Here is a 19255-nt window from a genome sequence, read left to right as displayed (position 1 = left end):
GATTCTCACAGTGGTCCTCACAAAGACAGGTCTCTATTCAAGCTGGCTTTAAAGGAGTCACTTGGCTAACTGTCAGCTGAAAACTTCCCACCGACACTAACATTACACTACGTTTTTTACTGATTTGGGAGCTCTTTGTGTTACAAACGATCATTCAGACAGCGGCATGCTTCAATCTTTGAGTCAACAGTTGTCTTTCCAAGTTGGTTTTAGATGGGGGCATAATTTACCATGATTTACCCAGATCTTGATACCCTCCGGTGGGGTTGTGAAGAAAGACCAACATGCTTTCCACGTCCATTGCAGAGTAGAAACATGCTTTGACAAAAGTAAGTAATCATGAGCAGTCGCCACATGTAAAGAGGCTGAAGGTCCTCCAGACAGCGGCCGTGGGTTCGACTCCGACTCAGTCCTGCGGCCCTTTGCTGCATGCCCGAGGTCCTGGGGGGAGGGGCCGATCATTGGGCGTGAGGCGGGGCCCTGGACAAACAACCATTCACCCTACGGGCAATGTAGAGTCATTGAATAACCTAACACCTGCATGTCTTTGGACTGTGGGAGGAAGCAGGAGAACTCGGGGAGCACCCTGAGGGATGGTCTTTAAGAGGCTATTATATTGGCATAGGAAACTAAATGATCTAAGGAATCCATCAGTACTAACCTCATCATGCTAGTTTGTCTGTAAGGAGGCTAAATAACGGCTTTATATCATATAATCATCCAGACAGTTTGGAGCCAAAATAAGCCCTTTTTCTCATGCAGTACAAATGTAACATTCTTTCCTATTCTAAAAGTATTGTAATATTTCTGCATACTGGGGTCCATAAACAGTGTTGAGGTGCACGTCACAGAAACTGATCCCCCGGTGATGAACGGCGGCACAGCACCCCTCTGTGGCCGAGCTGCACCATTTACTTTGTATTTGTGCAACTTCAGTACTTCTTTAAAAAGGCACTTATCGGGCAGATGGCTGAATGAGACACCGTCAGACAGTTTCAATTCACATTTGTTGTTTTTTTATAATACATATTTCAGTAAAATCTACTTCAATACACTGATAGTACAAGAAAAAAATAGTATATTATACTTCAGATGTGGAGCACACCATTTAGTTCTTTAATCCTGACGAAGACGTCCTCTCACTCCCTTTTTATGAACAGTAAAAAACAGTGCTGTGAGTAACAGAAGTGAAGAGGAAACAAAGACATGGATTCAAACTACGTGTACTGATACATACCCGCTGAGTATCAAAAATGCTTTTTACATTTCTGTTTACAACAAAGTCTTGTCAGGCTTTTTATATTACGTTTGATTACAAAAAGGACTTTTTTCATTTACAATCTAAGGCTGCCCACGTCTCCTGAGCTGTCTGTGTGTGTGTGTGTGTGTGTGTGTGTGTGTGTGTGTGTGTGTGTGTGTGTGTGTGTGTGTGTGTGTGTGTGTGTGTGTGTGTGTGTGTGTGTGTGTGTGTGTGTGTGTGTGTGTGTGTGTGTGTGTGTGTGTGTGTGTGTGTGTGTGTGTGTGTGTGTGTGTGTGTGTGTGTGTGTGTGTGTGTGTAACAGTCCCTTTAATCCTCTGTGGGGCTTCAGCAGCTCCAAAGCGAGAGCAGGCGTCTCCCTGGAGACCAATGTCAGGCTGACTGTCTGAGCCAATCAGAGAGCAGCTTTGCTCTGTGATGGGGGAGGGGGATGGGATGTGTCCCGCACCTCCTTAGCAGTGTCCACAGTCACTTCCCATTCCCACCCAGCGGCCTGGCTCAGGGCGGAGCACTCAGGATGAAGTGCTTTCTGCTGGTGTGCTGGTGGGGGGCGGAGCCTCCACTTCTGCCTGTGCTGCTTCGGGCTGACTGCTGGGGGTCTTCAGGGTCTGGGTGGGAGTTTTGGGTGGGGAAGGGTGAGGCTGGCTCACCTGGACAGAGAGTTGCGGCAGCGGCTGGGCCACCACTGCCGGTTTGGCGAGGATGAGGTGCGGTGTCGGCCGGCCTGCCGTTAGCTGGACCGTGGTGGTGGTGGCCGGTTTAGCGGCGGCGTGTGCTACCTGTGTAGCAACAGGTTTAGCCTGGAAGAGCTGCGCAAACTGGCCTGATTGGTTGGCCTGCATAAGCGTGGCCAGCTGGTTGGCCGGGATGGTGATGATGGTGATCTTCTCTCCTGCTTTGGAGCCGGCAGGCAGCATGGTGGGCAGAGCCTGGATGACCAGTTTGGGGGGAGCGCTGGCGCCCGCGTTGCCTACAGTTACCGGGACTCCTGTGGTGGTGGTGAAGATGGGGGAGGAGTTTAACGTCACCTGACCTAGTGAGTTGGTCACGACCACCGGCATGGCTCGGATGGGCCTGCAGGAGACAGGAGGAATACTGATTACATCACTGCTCTGCACAGATGGACCACTGCACCACACCTTCACTTGATTTATTTATTTATTTAAAAAGGGACAACGCACATTAATTAACAAGAGCGCACAAACAATGAGCATAAGTGCACAAACTACAAGTAAGGACAGAGTTAGACTTAGTTAGAATACTTTGGTTTAATGTAAGTTACAGTATGTTTCAATAAGAACAACTACATTAACAAAGTTGTTTAGCCTGCCAAAATTAGAGTTGTTAGTTAGACAGCAATCTGCAGCGTAGTTCATACACTTCATATGACCAAAATGTCATGTCATATATATATATATATATATATATATATATATATATATATATATATATATATATATATTGCTTAAAGTAAGCTGTCAATAAAGGCAAATTGCATAATACTGCCCGAGGTCACGCTAGCCAGTTACTGGGTGATTTCTGATACAGGAATCTTATTAAAAGTACTTGTTGTTGTTATAAAACATAAACGTGTGTTCGTTGACAACAGCTGACGGTACATTAAGAACTGTCGTTTCACTTTCACGGCGCTGTGTCACAATTTCAGCCGGTCATTTAGTTTCACTACTACATTCCATTGAAAGTTCATGGAAAATGACTTTTTAAACGCCCCCAACACAGAATTTGAATAATCTCAAACTTCAGTGGACTTAATGATTCTTTTATACTTGTGTTACAATATTGTGGCCTGTGCTACAAAATGTTCAGTCTCTCTAGCATCAGTGAAATCTGCAAGAAAAGTTGAATTGTATGCAATTCCAGCGGCAAAATCATCCCATGGTCTTTTTCCACACTTACATAAATAAGCCATCAAGACCGTTTTTTTGGGTATAAACTATGAACGGAGAAATCCAGGAGGGTCGCTAACCGCCGGCCGTGGCTAACACTAATTAGCTCGGGGCAGAACGGTGAAGGCATTCAAACGTCTTTTTTAACCACTAATACTGCTCAAAATAACAGCAAACCTCTGCAGCAGCATGAGAAGAGTCCTTACACAGAAAACAAAGCACCAACAACGTAGTTAGTGAACCCAGAGTTTATTAAAAGACTGTTTTAAAGACTTACCTACTGGCCCCAATTGGTGCTTTGTTTTCTGTGTAAGGACTCTTCTCATGCTGCTGCAGAGGTTTGCTGTTATTTGGAGCAGTGTTAGTGGTAAAAAAGACGTTTGAATGCCTTCACCGTTCTGCCCCGAGCTAATCAGTGTTAGCCACATCTGGCTGTTAGCGACTCTCCCGGATTTCTCTGTTAATAGTTTATACACTAAAAAAACGGTCTCGATTTCTGATTTGATGTATGTAAGTGCCGGAAAAGAAAAGAGCATGGGATGATTTTGCACCAGTATTACACAATAAAGTACATCCCTGGCTTATTTAAAAACCAGATTGGTAAATCTTAGACTCTTCCTATTTTAAAAGTTAAAATAGGAAGCTTCTGTAATACAGCATAACAGAGTAAATGTAGAAATCACTCATCCAACTGGCCTTTAAGAGGAGGATTATTTGAGCGTTCTAATTTCCCGTTAGCTTGGATGAGTTATGCTTGTCTGATCTTCAAAGACACGCTGATGATTTAGAAAGACCTGATTGTGACACGTTGATGAGAAACAGTGAATAGAGACCTGGCGGCAGCGTTGCTGGGGATGACGGTGACGAAGGTCTGCTGAGGCTGGGTGGCGACAGGGGAATTGGTGCCCAGGCTGGCGTGGCCGTGCTGGTGAACCAGGTGCTGGCCAGAGAGCATGCCCTCGTTGTCCTCCACCTCCTCTCCGTCCTCCTCGTCTTCAATCACTCGGATGTTCTTGGGCATCTCTTTAAACTGGTAGGCCAGCCTCTGTCCCTCCACTTTGGCCAGTATGCCGCGCTGGTAGTAATACCTACACACACGCACACAATATATCACATTTGTGTTATCATCACATGACAGAGACAGACTCTGCTCAGGACTACAAAGGATCCAACGGGCTGACCTCAGGGCTCGGCCCATGGTCTCGTAGTTCATGTCGGGCTTGTTCTTGTGTTTCCCCCACAGTTTGGACACAGCCTTGGAGTCGACCAGTTTAAAGATGCCCTTCTCCCTCTGCATCCACTTGATGTACCTGGGACAGGTGTTTTTATCCTGCAGCAGCTCCAGCAGGAACTCCCACAGATAGGTGGTGTTGCCTTGTGGACACAAAGCACAACAGCCGAGAGATAACTTCACAATAAAGGAGCAATACATCTGAGACATTTCATAAAGCCCCACACAAGAAAATAATTGATTTCGACTGAAGCCAAAGCAATATTGAACACAGCATGTGTTGTAAACGTAGATATGGGAACATCTCTTTTACATACACAAAAAGATGATACATGCTGTACGGCCACTGTTGGGTACAAAACAAAATAGACATGGGAAGTTCTGAGATTGATTCTTTCTTCTGAATTCGGTTTTCTTTTGTACAGAAATCCAAATGTGTGGCTCTAATCATCAGTACTAAGTATAGCCCAAGTTGTTAAAAAGGGTTCCCAAGCTTCATTTATGTGGTACTGACATTTTGATTTCTTGATTTTTGACTCTACTTTACAGAGCAGGGCCATCTACGTAGAATTGAAACCTTGAGGCACCGTGTGTCGACGTGTCATGTTGTGGACGTCTGAACTGGGACAAACCTTTGCCCTCCCTCGGCCTCTTCTTGATCCCCAGGTCAAAGGAGCCATTCGATGCTGGCTGGTTTGGCTTTGGTTTGCGTCCACCTAAACACAACCCACGTAGAAATTCATTTGAGCTCAAGTGAAGCATTTTTACACCGAATCATTTTCAAACATGCTCGATACCTGTACCAGGGTCCTATATTAATGAACAGTCATTCAACGTTCAATACATTCACACAAAAAACTTTAAATGCACGGTAAATTCACAAGAAAGGGTACTTTACAACATCAGTTTAAGTACTCCAAGTACTTCACAGGGAAGGTCATGTTGTGTCTTTAGCTGCGGGCTACCGCCGCTATATGTGTTGTTTTTTATGCGGACGTGCACAAGTAGATGTTGTTGCGACTTTCAAATGTGTAGTTCCATCAAATCATACGCCAACCTTTCTAAACACGACTCTGTGCTGTGCGTTCTCTCTGTCAGCCAAAGTGGCAGACAGCCTGACAATTTTACATGCCACCGCCAACAATTTGCCCGCATTTCAAAAGTTCACACATCACGCAAGAACACCAATACATACGGCAACACCAATTTGCCTGTGATCTGGGGCTTTTGTCAGGGAGCTCCAACAATTGTCGGCGAGAGTGAGAAATCAGGGCTAAAGACCTGTAGCCTCCAGCACCAGAATGATTTTACTGAGTCTTTAAGAGTTCTGTGTAACTGCAGATGTACTGACCACCCCCTCTCTTCTTCTTGGCAGCAGGTTCACAGTCAGGAGGGATGGGGAAGGACTCCTCCTCCTCTATGGGTCCACACTCTGTGGACACCTCCACCACTGTCTCCATCATCACGTCCTCTGCTGGGGTCAAACCAAACAGAACATTCACACTTTATTCTTTCGGCTGGATGACAGACTGACAACGGCAAAGGAGAGAAAATTATTTAAACTGCCAGACGTCGATATTAAATACTGACGAGGGCTCTGTGTGTGTATTTTAACTGTATCTCTATTACTTTAGCTGACTATTTTAAATGCAACTCTATTACTTTAACTAACTATTTTAACTGTAACTCTATTACTTTAGCTGACTATTTTAAATGCAACTCTATTACTTTAACTAACTATTTTAACTGTAACTCTATTACTTTAGCTGACTATTTTAAATGCAACTCTATTACTTTAACTAACTATTTTAACTGTAACTCTATTACTTTAGCTGACTATTTTAAATGCAACTCTATTACTTTAACTAACTATTTTAACTGTAACTCTATTACTTTAGCTAACTATTTTAACTGTAACTATTACTTTAGCCAACTATTTTAACTGTAACTCTATTACTTTAGCTAACTATTTTAACTGTAACTATTACTTTAGCCAACTATTTTAACTGTAACTATTACTTTAGCTAACTATTTTAACTGTAACTCCATTACTTTAGCTGACTATTTTAACTGTAACTCTATTACTTTAAAATGACTATTTTAACTGTAACTCTATTACTTTAGCTGACTATTTTAACTGTAACTCTATTACTTTAGCTAACTATTTTAACTGTAACTCTATTACTTTAGCTAACTATTTTAACTGTAACTCTATTACTTTAGCTAACTATTTTAACTGTAACTCTATTACTTTAGCTAACTATTTTAACTGTAACTCTATTACTTTAGCTGACTATTTTAACTGTAACTCTATTACGTTAAAATGACTATTTTAACTGTAACTCTATTACTTTAAAATGACTATTTTAACTGTAACTCTATTACTTTAGCTGACTATTTTAACTGTAACTCTATTACTTTAGCTAACTATTTTAACTGTAACTCTATTACTTTAGCTGACTATTTTAACTGTAACTCTATTACTTTAGCTAACTATTTTAACTGTAACTCTATTACTTTAGCTGACTATTTTAACTGTAACTCTATTACTTTAAAATTACTATTTTAACTGTAACTCTATTACTTTAAAATGACTTTTAACTGTAACTCTATTACTTTAGCTGACTATTTTAACTGTAACTCCATTACTTTAGCTGACTATTTTAACTGTAACTCTATTACTTTAAAATGACTTTTAACTGTAACTCTATTACTTCAGCTGACTATTTTAACTGTAACTCCATTACTTTAGCTAACTATTTTAACTGTAACTCTATTACTTTAGCTAACTATTTTAACTGTAACTATATCTTTAGCTATCTATTTTAACTGTAACTCTTTTACTTTAGCTAACTATTTTAACTGTTACTCAATTACTTTAGCTAACTATTTTAACCGTTACTCCATTACTTTAGCTAACTATTTTAACTGTAACTATTACTTTAGCTGACTATTTTAACTGTAACTCTATTACTTTAAAATTACTATTTTAACGTAACTCTATTACTTTAACTAACTAATTTATCCGTAACTATTACTTTAGCTAACTATTTTAACTGTAACTATTACTTTAGCTAACTATTTTAACTGTAACTCCATTACTTTAGCTGACTATTTTAACTGTAACTCTATTACTTTAAAATGACTATTTTAACTGTAACTCTATTACTTTAGCTGACTATTTTAACTGTAACTCTATTACTTTAGCTTACTATTTTAACTGTAACTCTATTACTTTAGCTGACTATTTTAACTGTAACTCTATTACTTTAAAATTACTATTTTAACTGTAACTCTATTACTTTAGCTGACTATTTTAACGTAACTCTATTACTTTAAAATGACTTTTAACTGTAACTCTAGTACTTTAGCTAACTATTTTAACTGTAACGCCATTACTTTAGCTGACTATTTTAACGTAACTCTATTACTTTAAAATGACTTTTAACTGTAACTCTAGTACTTTAGCTAACTATTTTAACTGTAACGCCATTACTTTAGCTGACTATTTTAACTGTAACTATTACTTTAGCTACCTATTTTAAATGTAACTCTATTACTTTAGCTAACTATTTTAACTGTAACTCTATTACTTTAGCTAACTATTTTAACTGTAACTATATCTTTAGCTAACTATTTTAACTGTAACTCTATTACTTTAGCTAACTATTTTAACCGTTACTCCATTACTTTAGCTAACTATTTTAACCGTTACTCCATTACTTTAGCTAACTATTTTAACCGTTACTCCATTACTTTAGCTAACTATTTTAACTGTAACTATTACTTTAGCTTACTATTATAACTAACTCTATTACTTTAGCTAACTATTTTAACCATTATGCCATTACTTTAGCTAACTATTTTAACCCCAATAAAGCTACTGACAGCTGCAATCACTTGACACCTGAGATACACAGACAACAGATACTGACGGTCATTGTCGATACGGTTCATAGATTGCCGTCTATCAACGCTGGAGGACGTACTGATAGTTTACCTGTGTTGCGTTCATTGTGCAGTCCACCAGGAGACTCCATGTGGAGAAGAGCTTCAGCTGCTTCAAACGTTTTGTCAAAACACACCATGTCATGACCCGACAACTCCACTGAGAAGAGGAGCAGAGAGAAGGCTGTCAGCGCACAGACGTCTGCAACACATGCTCTCTGACCTGCAACATCAAATAACTACAACACAAAAATCCTGTGTCTTACACTCACAACAGTACAGCTCTGCAACCTCTACTACTTTCAAATGTTGTCTTCCTTGTTTGAGGTTTGTAGAGGCAGTCTGTTCCTCCCTTCCTGTTTCCAGTAATCTGCTCTAAATAGTAAGACCTTATTCCTGCCAGCAGAGGGCAGTCTACTGCTGTCACACACACAACAGCTTCTCTCTAGAGCTGCAACAATTAACTAGTTCATTTTTTTGTTGTCAACCACCAACTATTTCGATAATCGATTAATCAGTTCAAGTCCTTTTTTAAGAAAAAAAGTCAAAATTCTTTCATTCGATCGTCTTAAATGTGAATATTTCTCAGTTTCTTCCCTCCTCTAAACTGAATATCTTTGACAACATTTGAGGACAACTTCTTGGGCTTTAGGGAAAACGGAAAAAAAGATCAATACATAGGAAATTTCAGAAAAGTCATATGAAAGGTAGTTTTAGATTTTAAAGTAGTTATATTATTAGCAGCAGAGCAAACTTTACATGAAATATTGACACGTCTTGTAAAAAATTCACTAAGAACTGGATTTAAATATAGTGTTTTCCAAAGATAAAGCCACAGTTATAGCTCATGTTTGGAAGCAAATCTATGTCATCGGGTTTTGAAATTAAAACGCCATTGAATTTCTAGCAGGGGGGGGAGGATCTCTCTCTCACTGGCAGAGGAGAAAAACACACCGCCGTCTAAAACCGCAGTTAGCGGCTACCTAGCAGATCTACTTCTCCGGTCTGCGCATTAGTGGAGGACTGAACCCGAGAGCAGCCTCAGACGCTTGCAGCTGCCCCGGGTACTGTCGTCAGTGGGAGCCAGTGTTAGTTAAAGCCACATCTCACATCTATTGTGGCAGATATGATTGTATAAGTACACACTACATTACCGCCACCTTTGGACAATACTTTTCAAAATATCTAATGAAATGGGTTTTCTCAGGAGGGTGGCTGGAGTATCCCTTAGAGAGAAGTGAGAAGTTCAGCCATCCGTGAGGAACTCGAAGTAGAGACGCTGCTCCTTAGCGTTGAAAGGAGCCAGTTGAGGTGGTTCAGGATCATCTAGTAAGGATGTCCCGTGGGCGCCTCCATAGGGAGGTGTTCCAGGCACGTCCAGCTGGGAGGCCTCGGGGAAGACCCAGGACCAGGTGGAGAGATTATATCTCCACACTGGCCTGGGAACGCCTCGGGATCCCCCAGTTAGAGCTGGTTAATGTGGCCCGGGAAAGGAAAGTTTGGGGTTCCCTGCTAAAGCTGCTGCCCCCGCGACCCGACCCCGGATAAGCGGTTGAAGATGAGATGAGACGATGATGAATATCTAATGTTTGTAAGATGAGCTAAAGAGCTGAAGAGCAAAACACAAATTTCACAGGCCGCTGCTTTAAGCTGTGATCCACTTCAGCTCAAACAGCAATCACTGCCAGTCACGTATTAATTAAGTATTAATTAACCACGTCAGCATCCAGGTAACAGTTTGTATTGAGTTGATCTGAGACAGCTGGTTACCTTGATCTCACCTTAGAAAATAAACAAATGTTATAATCAAGGAGGGTTCCCAAAAGCTAAGGATATACTAACCACTAATGAAGCGGTCAATATAGCCGTAGCTTTTGGGAACCCTCCTTGATAATAACGTTATGTAGTGCGCACTTATACAATCATCGTAGCCACAGTAAATATGAGACGTGGCTTGAAAATCATCGGTAAGATGTTTGTGAATCTGACGGGAGAGGCTGAGCACATCTGCTGCTGTTAGAGAAACACAAAATAACGTTGTCACATCTCCTTGCTCGACCACAAACACCTGCTCTAGTATCTAGAATCGATCGCTCCCCCTTCCAGATGTGAACACTGAACTTTATACATTGTAATTTGCATCTGAATTTGCTAAATTTAACTTTTTCACATTTCATCTTTTTTAACTGTGAATCTTTTAATGTTGATTTTTTTTACTTGGAATCCTTTGATATTGGATTAATGAACACTGAAAAATTAAAAAGAAAATGTTTTAATTAAATTCAGATTCAAAACCGTCAGATACATAATTTCAATGCATAAATACTGAGTGCTAGAAATTCAATGGGTTTTTAATTTCAAAACCCGATGACACAGGCTGACTTCCATACTTATGTTAACTATACCCCTTTAAGAGTTTTTTTTATTCAGCGTACATTTCTTTTAACATAATTAGCATGTAACAGGGGGACACTAACATCAGAAATTGGTAGGGTTGAGTGATTGTTTCATGTCGTCTAATTCTGGCATCAGTGATTCGTTTCACCAGGGGGAAAGTAGGAGGGGGAGTTATGTTACAGCCCACTAGTGAAATGTCAGCATGGACTAATCAACCTTTTAGAAAGAGCATAACATCTTGTATCCATCCATTTTACGTACGTTTTAGGTTTCTAAGAGTACATAATAAAGTTACATGAATACATTGAATTGTGTGAATTGAATAAAGGAACAACCAACATCATGCAGTAGAGGTTTCAGCATAGGAAAATACTATAGCAGATCATCCTTTCAATCGTTGACATAGGATCAGCAGCTTAGAACTTGAAAAAAGTATTAATCCATTCACTTTTCAACATTCAAAGAAGTTAACCTTACCAGTCTCAGCCACCTCTGTCACCACCTCCTGCTCCTCTGCCACGTCCTGCATCAGATACGTCCCATCATCGTAGACCAGGACCTGCGCCGAGTAGCACTCCTCCACCTGGGCACTGGGCACCTCCTCCACGATCACCGCCGGACAGCTCTCTTCCTGCAGCACCATGCCCTCCTCCTCCTCTTCCACATCTTCCTCCACCTCCTCTGCGCCCCCCACGATCACCGCCTCGATTTCCTGCTGAACCACTTCCTCCTCCTCCTCCTCCTCCTCAGTGGGCTGCTGCTCACACTGAACAGTTTGAATAGATGTGAACAAGTGAGTTCTTTACTGATGTTCCCAGATCACAGCAACTAACTTTGTGAGTATGATGTTATTAATACTGTAGGGCTCCAGACTAACTAACCATACATTCAGAATAAGGGCTTTGACGAGACCCTCAGCTCAGCTCACGAGACGATACACGATATTGAGTCCACGAGACGAGATTTTAACACTACTATAAAATGTCAGAATATTCTTTACAGGGGGTTGATTTTGGCAAAGAGCTGTGGTGGTGCTGTGTGTAGTGTCTTTGCACAGTACTTGTGTTAGCCGCGGTGTAGCCTACGGTACTCAGAGGTAAAGTACCCTCCGTCCACTGCGGGGAGCCTCGCCGTCTAAAAGGGCCACGCCCCTGCCTGTCAACATACGGCACTACACCACAGAGCGAGATAAGAAGCGGTGTCACGACCGTCACTCGTTCATCTCACAGAGCAGATACATTTACATTTTATGAAATAGATCGAGTCACACCCGAGTTTTCTCCCGCTGTATATGCTTTATGTGAACCGTATCTACACTGAGCTCAGTCTGTGTGTCACCTGCTGCCTCACTCGCTGTTTGGTCGCAAAACACAGCCATTTGGTTGCAGTCTGGAGCCCTGAACTGATACAAATGAGGGACAAAAATTAGAAGATGAGGTGTGAAACCAAACTTTACTGTTGTGTGTACAATTGTATTGTGAACTTTTTAGCCCTTTATCTTTTTCCCTAAAGCCCCTGAACACCCAAAGAGGTGTTTTCAGTTTTTCTGGCTGATTAGACCTCTGCTGGGGTTGAAGGTGGACGAGGCTTTGATGGGAATTTATGAGGTCATAAATGTCTCTCTACCACTAAGAATGATAAAGGTGTACTTTGTCCCACCTTTATAGGTGAAAGAAAGCTAATAGGAGACTAAGGAAGATGTCAGTCAATCACAGTAGAAACACCCACACAGTCCTGAGAAGAGGTCGAATCAACCAGGTTAACTGAAAACACCTGTGTGGGTGTTCAGGGGCTTTAAAGTACGAAAGAAAACATTGCATTGTATACAAGCAATTAAATGCTAAAGTAATGAGATTGGTTTGGCACAGCAAAAAATGCCAATGATATAAAAGACATGTGATAGAAATGATTCTGATAAATGCCAGAGATCGCCCGGAATTTGAAATACCTCAACTCCGGCAAAACACCCTTTTATGCCAAGTACATCATAGAGGAGAGCTGAATCAACTTTGCATCCGTTGGGACACCCTTTAGTATCTATAATGTAGCTTTTTTCAATAGAACAGGCTGATGGATACACAGGCTTACCTGCTGGGGCCCCTCCACCACGGTGACATACTCCACTATGTTCCCTCCACCGTCTGACACTACCACAGAGGTCATCACTCATTCCTACCATAACAGAAAAGACATGAGGTCAGGATGGAGACGTCTGGTGTGTGTGTGGTGTGTGTGTGTGTGTGTGTGTGTGTGTGTGTGTGTGTGTGTGTGTGTGTGTGTGTGTGTGCAGTGGGTGGAGTCATGTGAAAGCCCGACGGCTCTCCTCATGACTCGCCGAGGTCTTTGTTATGAGGAAAACTCTTGTGCTGAACTCGGTTTGTATGTGACCCAACAACATGTGTTTCATTCCAATAATGTTTTCACTAAATGTACTGAAATAAAGAAAATTTGCAGTTGCAAGGGGGCTAAATAACACTCAACACACAATTTTGTTGAGGGGAAAACTGCCATGGTCATTTTTAAAGGGGTCCCTTGACCTCTGACCTCTAGATATCTAAATAAATGCAGCGCAAGTGTTATTTTGGCTTATTCTAAAATGTATGCCCTTTTCAATATTTCTGCACTGTACTGGGGTCCATAAACTCTTTTTTAAACTTGAGCTCACTGTATAAAAGTATCTGTTGTGACCTCTAGGATAATCACAGCCGCATGAAACTTTACAACCGCAAACTAGAGACCTGGAGCATTCAGAGGATGGACAGTTTCCCTATGTCTTTTGACGATAAGGTGGTTTTGCTCACCGTCCAATCAGTGAAAATGAAATTGTTGCAGAAAATCTCCAAATGTCAAAAGGTTTTGATCCTACATTACAGCATGGATTTATCTGCGGTGCTCATCAAGGCCCAAGTGACTTAATGTGGTATTCTGGATGGATCCATGACTTTTAAAATATACTTGACTTAATCTATTTATTATTATTTATGATTCGCAAAAGAAATGTGCTTAAAAAAGTGCTAAATTGCAACTTAAATGACCCTCCAGGTTGTTGACCTGCTGTCCCCCCTTAAAAAAGACCAACACAACAGTCTGTGGAAAGAGGGGTGGCGTGGAAGAGGTTAAATGAATACTTTACCACAAACATGGAAAGTATCCTGAAAACATGCAATTCACGATGCAAAGAAAAAACTGGTTAAATACCAGCACGACTATTGAACAACGAAAGCAGCGTTGGTGTCCACCCTGCTTGTGTTGGGCTGTGACAGGATCATTAGCACACAGGCTAATGTTTACATCCTGAGAGGCTCTGCAGCTACACACTCCCGGCTAACGAGTTAGCTAACGTCAATGCTACTGCTACTTACTCAACAACACTTAACTCAGCTAACGTTACTGCTGCTGCAGCTGCTCACGGTGTGCACCTTGTTATGTACCGTCACATATCCAAAGCCAAAACAATAACTTAACACTAAAATAGAGAACCCCCACGACCCAATGACAAAGTGTGGTTAGCACTAAAGCTAGTTAATGAGCTAGCAGACAGCTAGCATAGATACACCGTATTTAACGTAGAAGTTAACTGGAGGACTGCGCTGTAACTGACTGACCAGCGTCTGCACTGGTAGTTCTGGTCTATTAGAGCCCACCGGTGTGTTTTTGTAACGCGTTTCCTCCTCTTACCTTGTTCTCTTCTGCTAGTTTAAAGTAAGCTCCGCGGCTCGCTCCCCGGGCCTCGCGTTAGCCCAGCTGTCAGGGCCGAAACGCTCACTTCTCTCTTCTAAACCAGTGTGTTCGCGTCCTTGTGCCTCAGAGTCGCGGTGCAGACACTTCTCGTGTCCGTGCGCTGAAACCCCGCGGCTTGACGAAGCTGCGGGCCCTGAAGTAGCGTTTTGAGAACAGCTCGGCTCTTGCTCTGCTGTAGTCCTGTAGCTTTCCGGCGCGTCGCCTCGTCGCTGCAGCGGGTACAGCGGGTACGGCGCGTCAGCCCGCGTCAGACCACCGTGACGTCACGACGACAAACCCCAACACAGAGTGAAACCTCGTATGTCGTCTCTGGTCAGATAAAAGCTTGTAACTCAATATCACAAGTTTACTCTGTAAATATATACTCATACCCATGAATGAAAACGTAAAATAAGTAATTATTCAATTAAATAACTGTTTAGGCGCATGTAATCCCATTTTTTATTTATTTAACCCATATTTAACCAGCATATTTCAAGGGTGACCTGACCTGGCCAAAACAGCAGCATAAAGAGTTACAGACAACAACAACAATGATCGCAAGAAAAATTAGAAACGCATTAACTTGTTAAAATATTAAAATAAGTATACACAGTGACAAGAACAGTGCATATAGAAAGTCATTACGGCCCGTAATGATAATACATTAAAAAAACTTTTTTTTTTCGGTGTGATTTTACACATTTTTGCAACATTTCAGTGATTTTTATTTTTTTTCAAAATTTCTGAAAATGAATAAAAAATGAAAAACTAGAATAGCAGTATTGGAAAAGTGATGAGTCCCCAGATTTAGTTCTTTGTGAAGGCACCTTTAACGCTTTAATTAATTACAGCCATCAGTCTGTTTGGTTTCTGCCAAACAAAGAGCTGGGAGTTCAGCCCAAAAAGTTCAGTTTGGGTCTCATCTGACCATATAACCTTTTGCCACATGGCATCAGAACCTTAAATGTGTTTTTTAATGACACTTTTTCAGAAGAGGCTTCTTTCTCTCCACCCTGCCATACATGTGGAACTTGTGAAATTGTTGTCACATGCACTACTTGTTACTCCTTCAAGGTCACCATGGGCCTCTTGGTAGCTTCCCTGATCAATCTTTTCCTGGCTCAGTCATCCAGTTTGGCAAAGACCACAACACATTAGGAGAAAGAACAGCAAAGACCACAACACAACACACTGAGAAAAAGAACAGCAAATAGACTGAAACACAACAAAAGTGTTTCCAGAAGACACTTATAAGTGATGCACACGTTTGTTTTTTTTCCACCTGTGTTTCGCCTAGTCCCACTCTACTGCAGCCCACCACATACTGTGGTTATATTAACATACTAATCTATGATTCCACCGTGCTTTCGTGCTGCACTGGTGTTGGCTCGCTGCCTCCATGTTGGCAGTTAAGGTTTAGGTTCAGAGGAACTTCATTTTACAGCTGAGCAACTGTGTTTCCTACGCCTTGACAGTAGTCAAAGTCTCGGCGAGTGACGGGTCCGCAGCCAGCCTCGGCGGCTCGCTGCTCTGAGGTAACCCAGCTGGTGAGGCGACAGCCCAGGGACAGCGGCTGCTCACCGCAAGCCAACGCCGGTCGCTCAAAAGCACGGTGGATTCATAGTTTATTACGTTTGTACAACCACAGTATGTGGTGGGCTGCAGTAGAGTGGGACTAGGCGAAACACAAGTGGAGAAAAAAACAGACGTGTGCATCACTTATAAGTGTCGTCTGGAAGCACGTTTGTTGTGTTGCAGTCTATTTGCAGTTCTTTTTCCTAATGTGTTGTGGTCTTTGCTGTTCTTTTTCCTAATGTGTTGTGGTCTTTGCTGTTCTTTTTCCTAATGTGTTGTGGTCTTTGCTGTTCTTTTTCCTAATGTGTTGTGGTCTTTGCTGTTCTTTTTCCTAATGTGTTGTGGTCTTTGCTGTTCTTTTTCCTAATGTGTTGTGGTCTTTGCTGTTCTTTTTCCTAATGTGATGTGGTCTTTGCTGTTCTTTTTCCTAATGTGTTGTGGTCTTTGCTGTTCTTTTTCCTAATGTGTTGTGGTCTTTGCTGTTCTTTCTCCTAATGTGTTGTGGTCTTTGCTGTTCTTTTTCCTAATGTGTTGTGGTCTTTGCTGTTCTTTCTCCTAATGTGTTGTGGTCTTTGCTGTTCTTTTTCCTAATGTGTTGTGGTCTTTGCTGTTCTTTTTCCTAAGGTGTTGTGGTATTGCTGTTCTTTCTCTTATTGTGTTGCATTGTGGTCCTGCAGTTATTTCTCTTATTGTGGTGTGGTCTTGCAGTTCTCTCGCTTATTGTGGTGTGGTCTTGCTGTTCTTTCTCTTATTGTGTTGTGGTCTTGCTATTCTTTCTCTTATTGTGTTGTGGTCTTGCTGTTCTTTCTCTTATTGTGGTGTGGTCTTGCTGTTCTTTCTCTTATTGTGTTGTGGTCTTGCTGTTCTTTCTCTTATTGTGTTGTGGTCTTTGCTGTTCTTTCTCTTATTGTGGTGTGGTCTTGCTGTTCTTTCTCTTATTGTGTTGTGGTCTTTGCTGTTCTTTCTCTTATTGTGTTGTGGTCTTGCTGTTCTTTCTCTTATTGTGGTGTGGTCTTGCTGTTCTTTCTCTTATTGTGTTGTGGTCTTGCTGTCATTAACGGTACAGAGATAACACAAAAAGAGAGGACCCAATGCAGACACGGCATGGAATAAAAGTACAAACAAATATTTAATTACAATTACAAACAAAACGCAAAAACACTACAGGGAAAACAGGCAATACTAATAACGAGACGGTTGAGGTAAAAACAGGAACGAGGAGACGACGGAGAATCAGGGAGACGGACAAGGAAACAGGAACACGGGAAACTACGGAGAAACAGAAAACAAACAACGATTAAATATAATCAATGACGGGAAGCGTGAAACCACAACGAGAAAAGGAATGCCAATCCGGGGGGAATAGTTTACCAAAGAAGGAATACAACGGTCCGGCGCTGCATGCCTGTCAGTTCAGGGTATAAGTAGTAGTCCAGGTGATTAGCGTAACAGGCTGCAGCTTGGGGGGAACGCCTACCGGACCTAGGCGACATGAAACGAGAGGAAGACCCACATGCAGGGAAACACAGACAGAGGGAGACAAACTCACACAAAAGGAAGAGAGGAGGATACCGACAGAACCGAGTCTTGACACTTGCAGTTCTTTCTCTTATTGTGGTGTGGTCCTGCAGTTCTTTCTCTTATTGTGTGGTGGTCTTGCAGTTCTTTCTCTTATTGTGGTGTGGTCTTGCAGTTCTCTCTCTTATTGTGGTGTGGTCTTGCAGTTCTCTCTCTTATTGTGGTGTGGTCTTGCAGTTCTCTCTCTTATTGTGTTGTGGTCTTGCAGTTCTCTCTCTTATTGTGGTGTGGTCTTGCAGTTCTCTCTCTTATTGTGTTGTGGTCTTGCAGTTCTTTCTCTTATTGTGTTGTGGTCTTGCAGTTCTTTCTCTTATTGTGTTGTGGTCTTTGCAGCAGATTTGTTGCTGGATGAAGATGTTTATTTGTTTGTGTTTTCTCCATTTGTATGTGTTTTCTTAAGAGGCAGGGCTGTGACCTCTCAGGGCCACCGTATGGCTGACTATGATTGTTATTATTATTACATTATACACCACGCTAAATGGAGGGAACCTTCCTGATTTCCAGCCAGTGGACGTGACTCACCTGGTGGAGTATTGTTGGCGGGTAAGCTGGGAACTCCAGCTGATGGCGCCATTCACTGCAGTGACACAGAGCTGGTGTCTCATCAATGCATGTTTCTAATTCAACTTCTTCCCCGGAGTTGTTTGTGCTTTATCGTCTCGCAGGTCTCTGCTGATGGTGGTGGTGGTGCCTACTGCCGTGGTACTGTGGGTAGGTCTCTGCTGATGGTGGTGGTGCCTGCTGCCCTGGTCCTGTGTGCAGGTCTCGGCTGATGGTGGTGGTGCCTGCTGCCGTGGTCCTTTGGTCCTGTGTGTAGGTCTCTGCTGATGGTGGTGGTGCCTGCAGCCGTTGTCCTGTGTGTAGGTCTCTGCTGATGGTGGTGGTGCCTGCTGCCGTGGTCCTGTGTGTAGGTCTCTGCTGATCGTGGTGGTGCCTGCTGCCATGGTCCTGCATTACGCTTCCTGCTACTTCTATAACTATTAGTCATTTATACTGTCACTAGTCTTATAAATTATAAGATTTGTAGCCATAAAAACACCATCAGTGGTATGTCTCGCTGTATTGTAGCTGCTATTGCCCCTACTTATCATTGATCATGTTTGTTATAATTATCATTTTCATAATCTATCACCTTAGATATGCCTGTTCCTACTATTCTGCTGTATTGACCGCCATAACATATCAGACGTATTTACATTACTATAGACATTGTTATAGTAACTGTTACTCTTTGGCTGCTTGCATCTCTGGAAGTGTGTCTGTCTCTCTGTCTTTTGTCTGTCTTTGTCTTTCTATCTTTCTCTCTCCTTTTCTTCCTCCCCAACCGGTCAAGACAGATGGCCGTCCTCTACAGAGCTGGGCCTGTCCGACGTTCCTGCCTGTTATAGGGAATGTTTTCGTTGCCACCGTACTCTACAGGGGAATTGTTGGGTCTATGCCTACTCTGTAAAGTGTCCTAAGAATACTTTTGTTATGATTTGGCACTATAAATAAAGTTGAATTGAATTGAATTATATTCCCCGGTTCCTATGTCCCCCGGGTCCCATGTTCTCCGGGTCCTATGGTCCTCGGCAGTGCCCAGGAGATGAACTGGCACCTCTCCACCAGTCTGCGCTGCACTCATGGTCCACACAGGGA

At 42.0% G+C, this 19255-nt stretch overlaps 1 protein-coding gene across 2 annotated transcripts; it reads right to left on the bottom strand.

Annotated features, from left to right (window-relative positions):
• Positions 1 to 1011: 1011 nt before the first annotated feature.
• On the bottom strand, positions 1012 to 14682 carry LOC310947954 (ETS-related transcription factor Elf-2-like). Of its 2 annotated transcripts, none has more exons than XM_083914941.1 (9): positions 14420 to 14682; positions 12830 to 12913; positions 11219 to 11507; positions 8397 to 8504; positions 5748 to 5870; positions 5029 to 5112; positions 4347 to 4539; positions 3999 to 4253; positions 1012 to 2332 (listed from the first exon to the last, which is right to left on the bottom strand). In XM_083914941.1, exons 2-9 carry the CDS (start codon positions 12902 to 12904, stop codon positions 1771 to 1773), a joined length of 1689 nt encoding a protein of 562 aa, XP_083771067.1. In that variant the 5' UTR covers positions 12905 to 12913; positions 14420 to 14682; the 3' UTR covers positions 1012 to 1770. The 2 variants fall into 2 exon arrangements, with proteins under 2 accessions (XP_083771067.1, XP_083771068.1); XM_083914942.1 differs by having other exon boundaries at positions 5748 to 5867.
• Between the last annotated feature and the right edge of the window lie 4573 nt (positions 14683 to 19255).

Source organism: Echiichthys vipera (assembly GCF_963691815.1).
Source record: "Echiichthys vipera genome assembly, chromosome: 6".
Taxonomy (NCBI): Eukaryota; Metazoa; Chordata; class Actinopteri; order Perciformes; family Trachinidae; genus Echiichthys; species Echiichthys vipera.
The sequence above is the reverse complement of the archived record's forward strand: the minus strand, read 5'-3'. Positions and strand labels throughout refer to the sequence as shown.

What these genes read in the sequence shown, in the direction of transcription:
- LOC310947954 (XM_083914941.1), bottom strand. Translation starts at nt 12,904, where the DNA reads ATGACCTCTGTGGTAGTGTCAGACGGTGGAGGGAACATAGTGGAGTAT. An exon ending in TGGTGGAGGGGCCCCAGCAG is followed by an intron (nt 11,508 to 12,829) that starts GTAAGCCTGTGT and finishes CAAACTGTTCAG; the next exon opens with TGTGAGCAGCAGCCCACTGA. An exon ending in GACAGAGGTGGCTGAGACTG is followed by an intron (nt 8,505 to 11,218) that starts GTAAGGTTAACT and finishes TCCTCTTCTCAG; the next exon opens with TGGAGTTGTCGGGTCATGAC.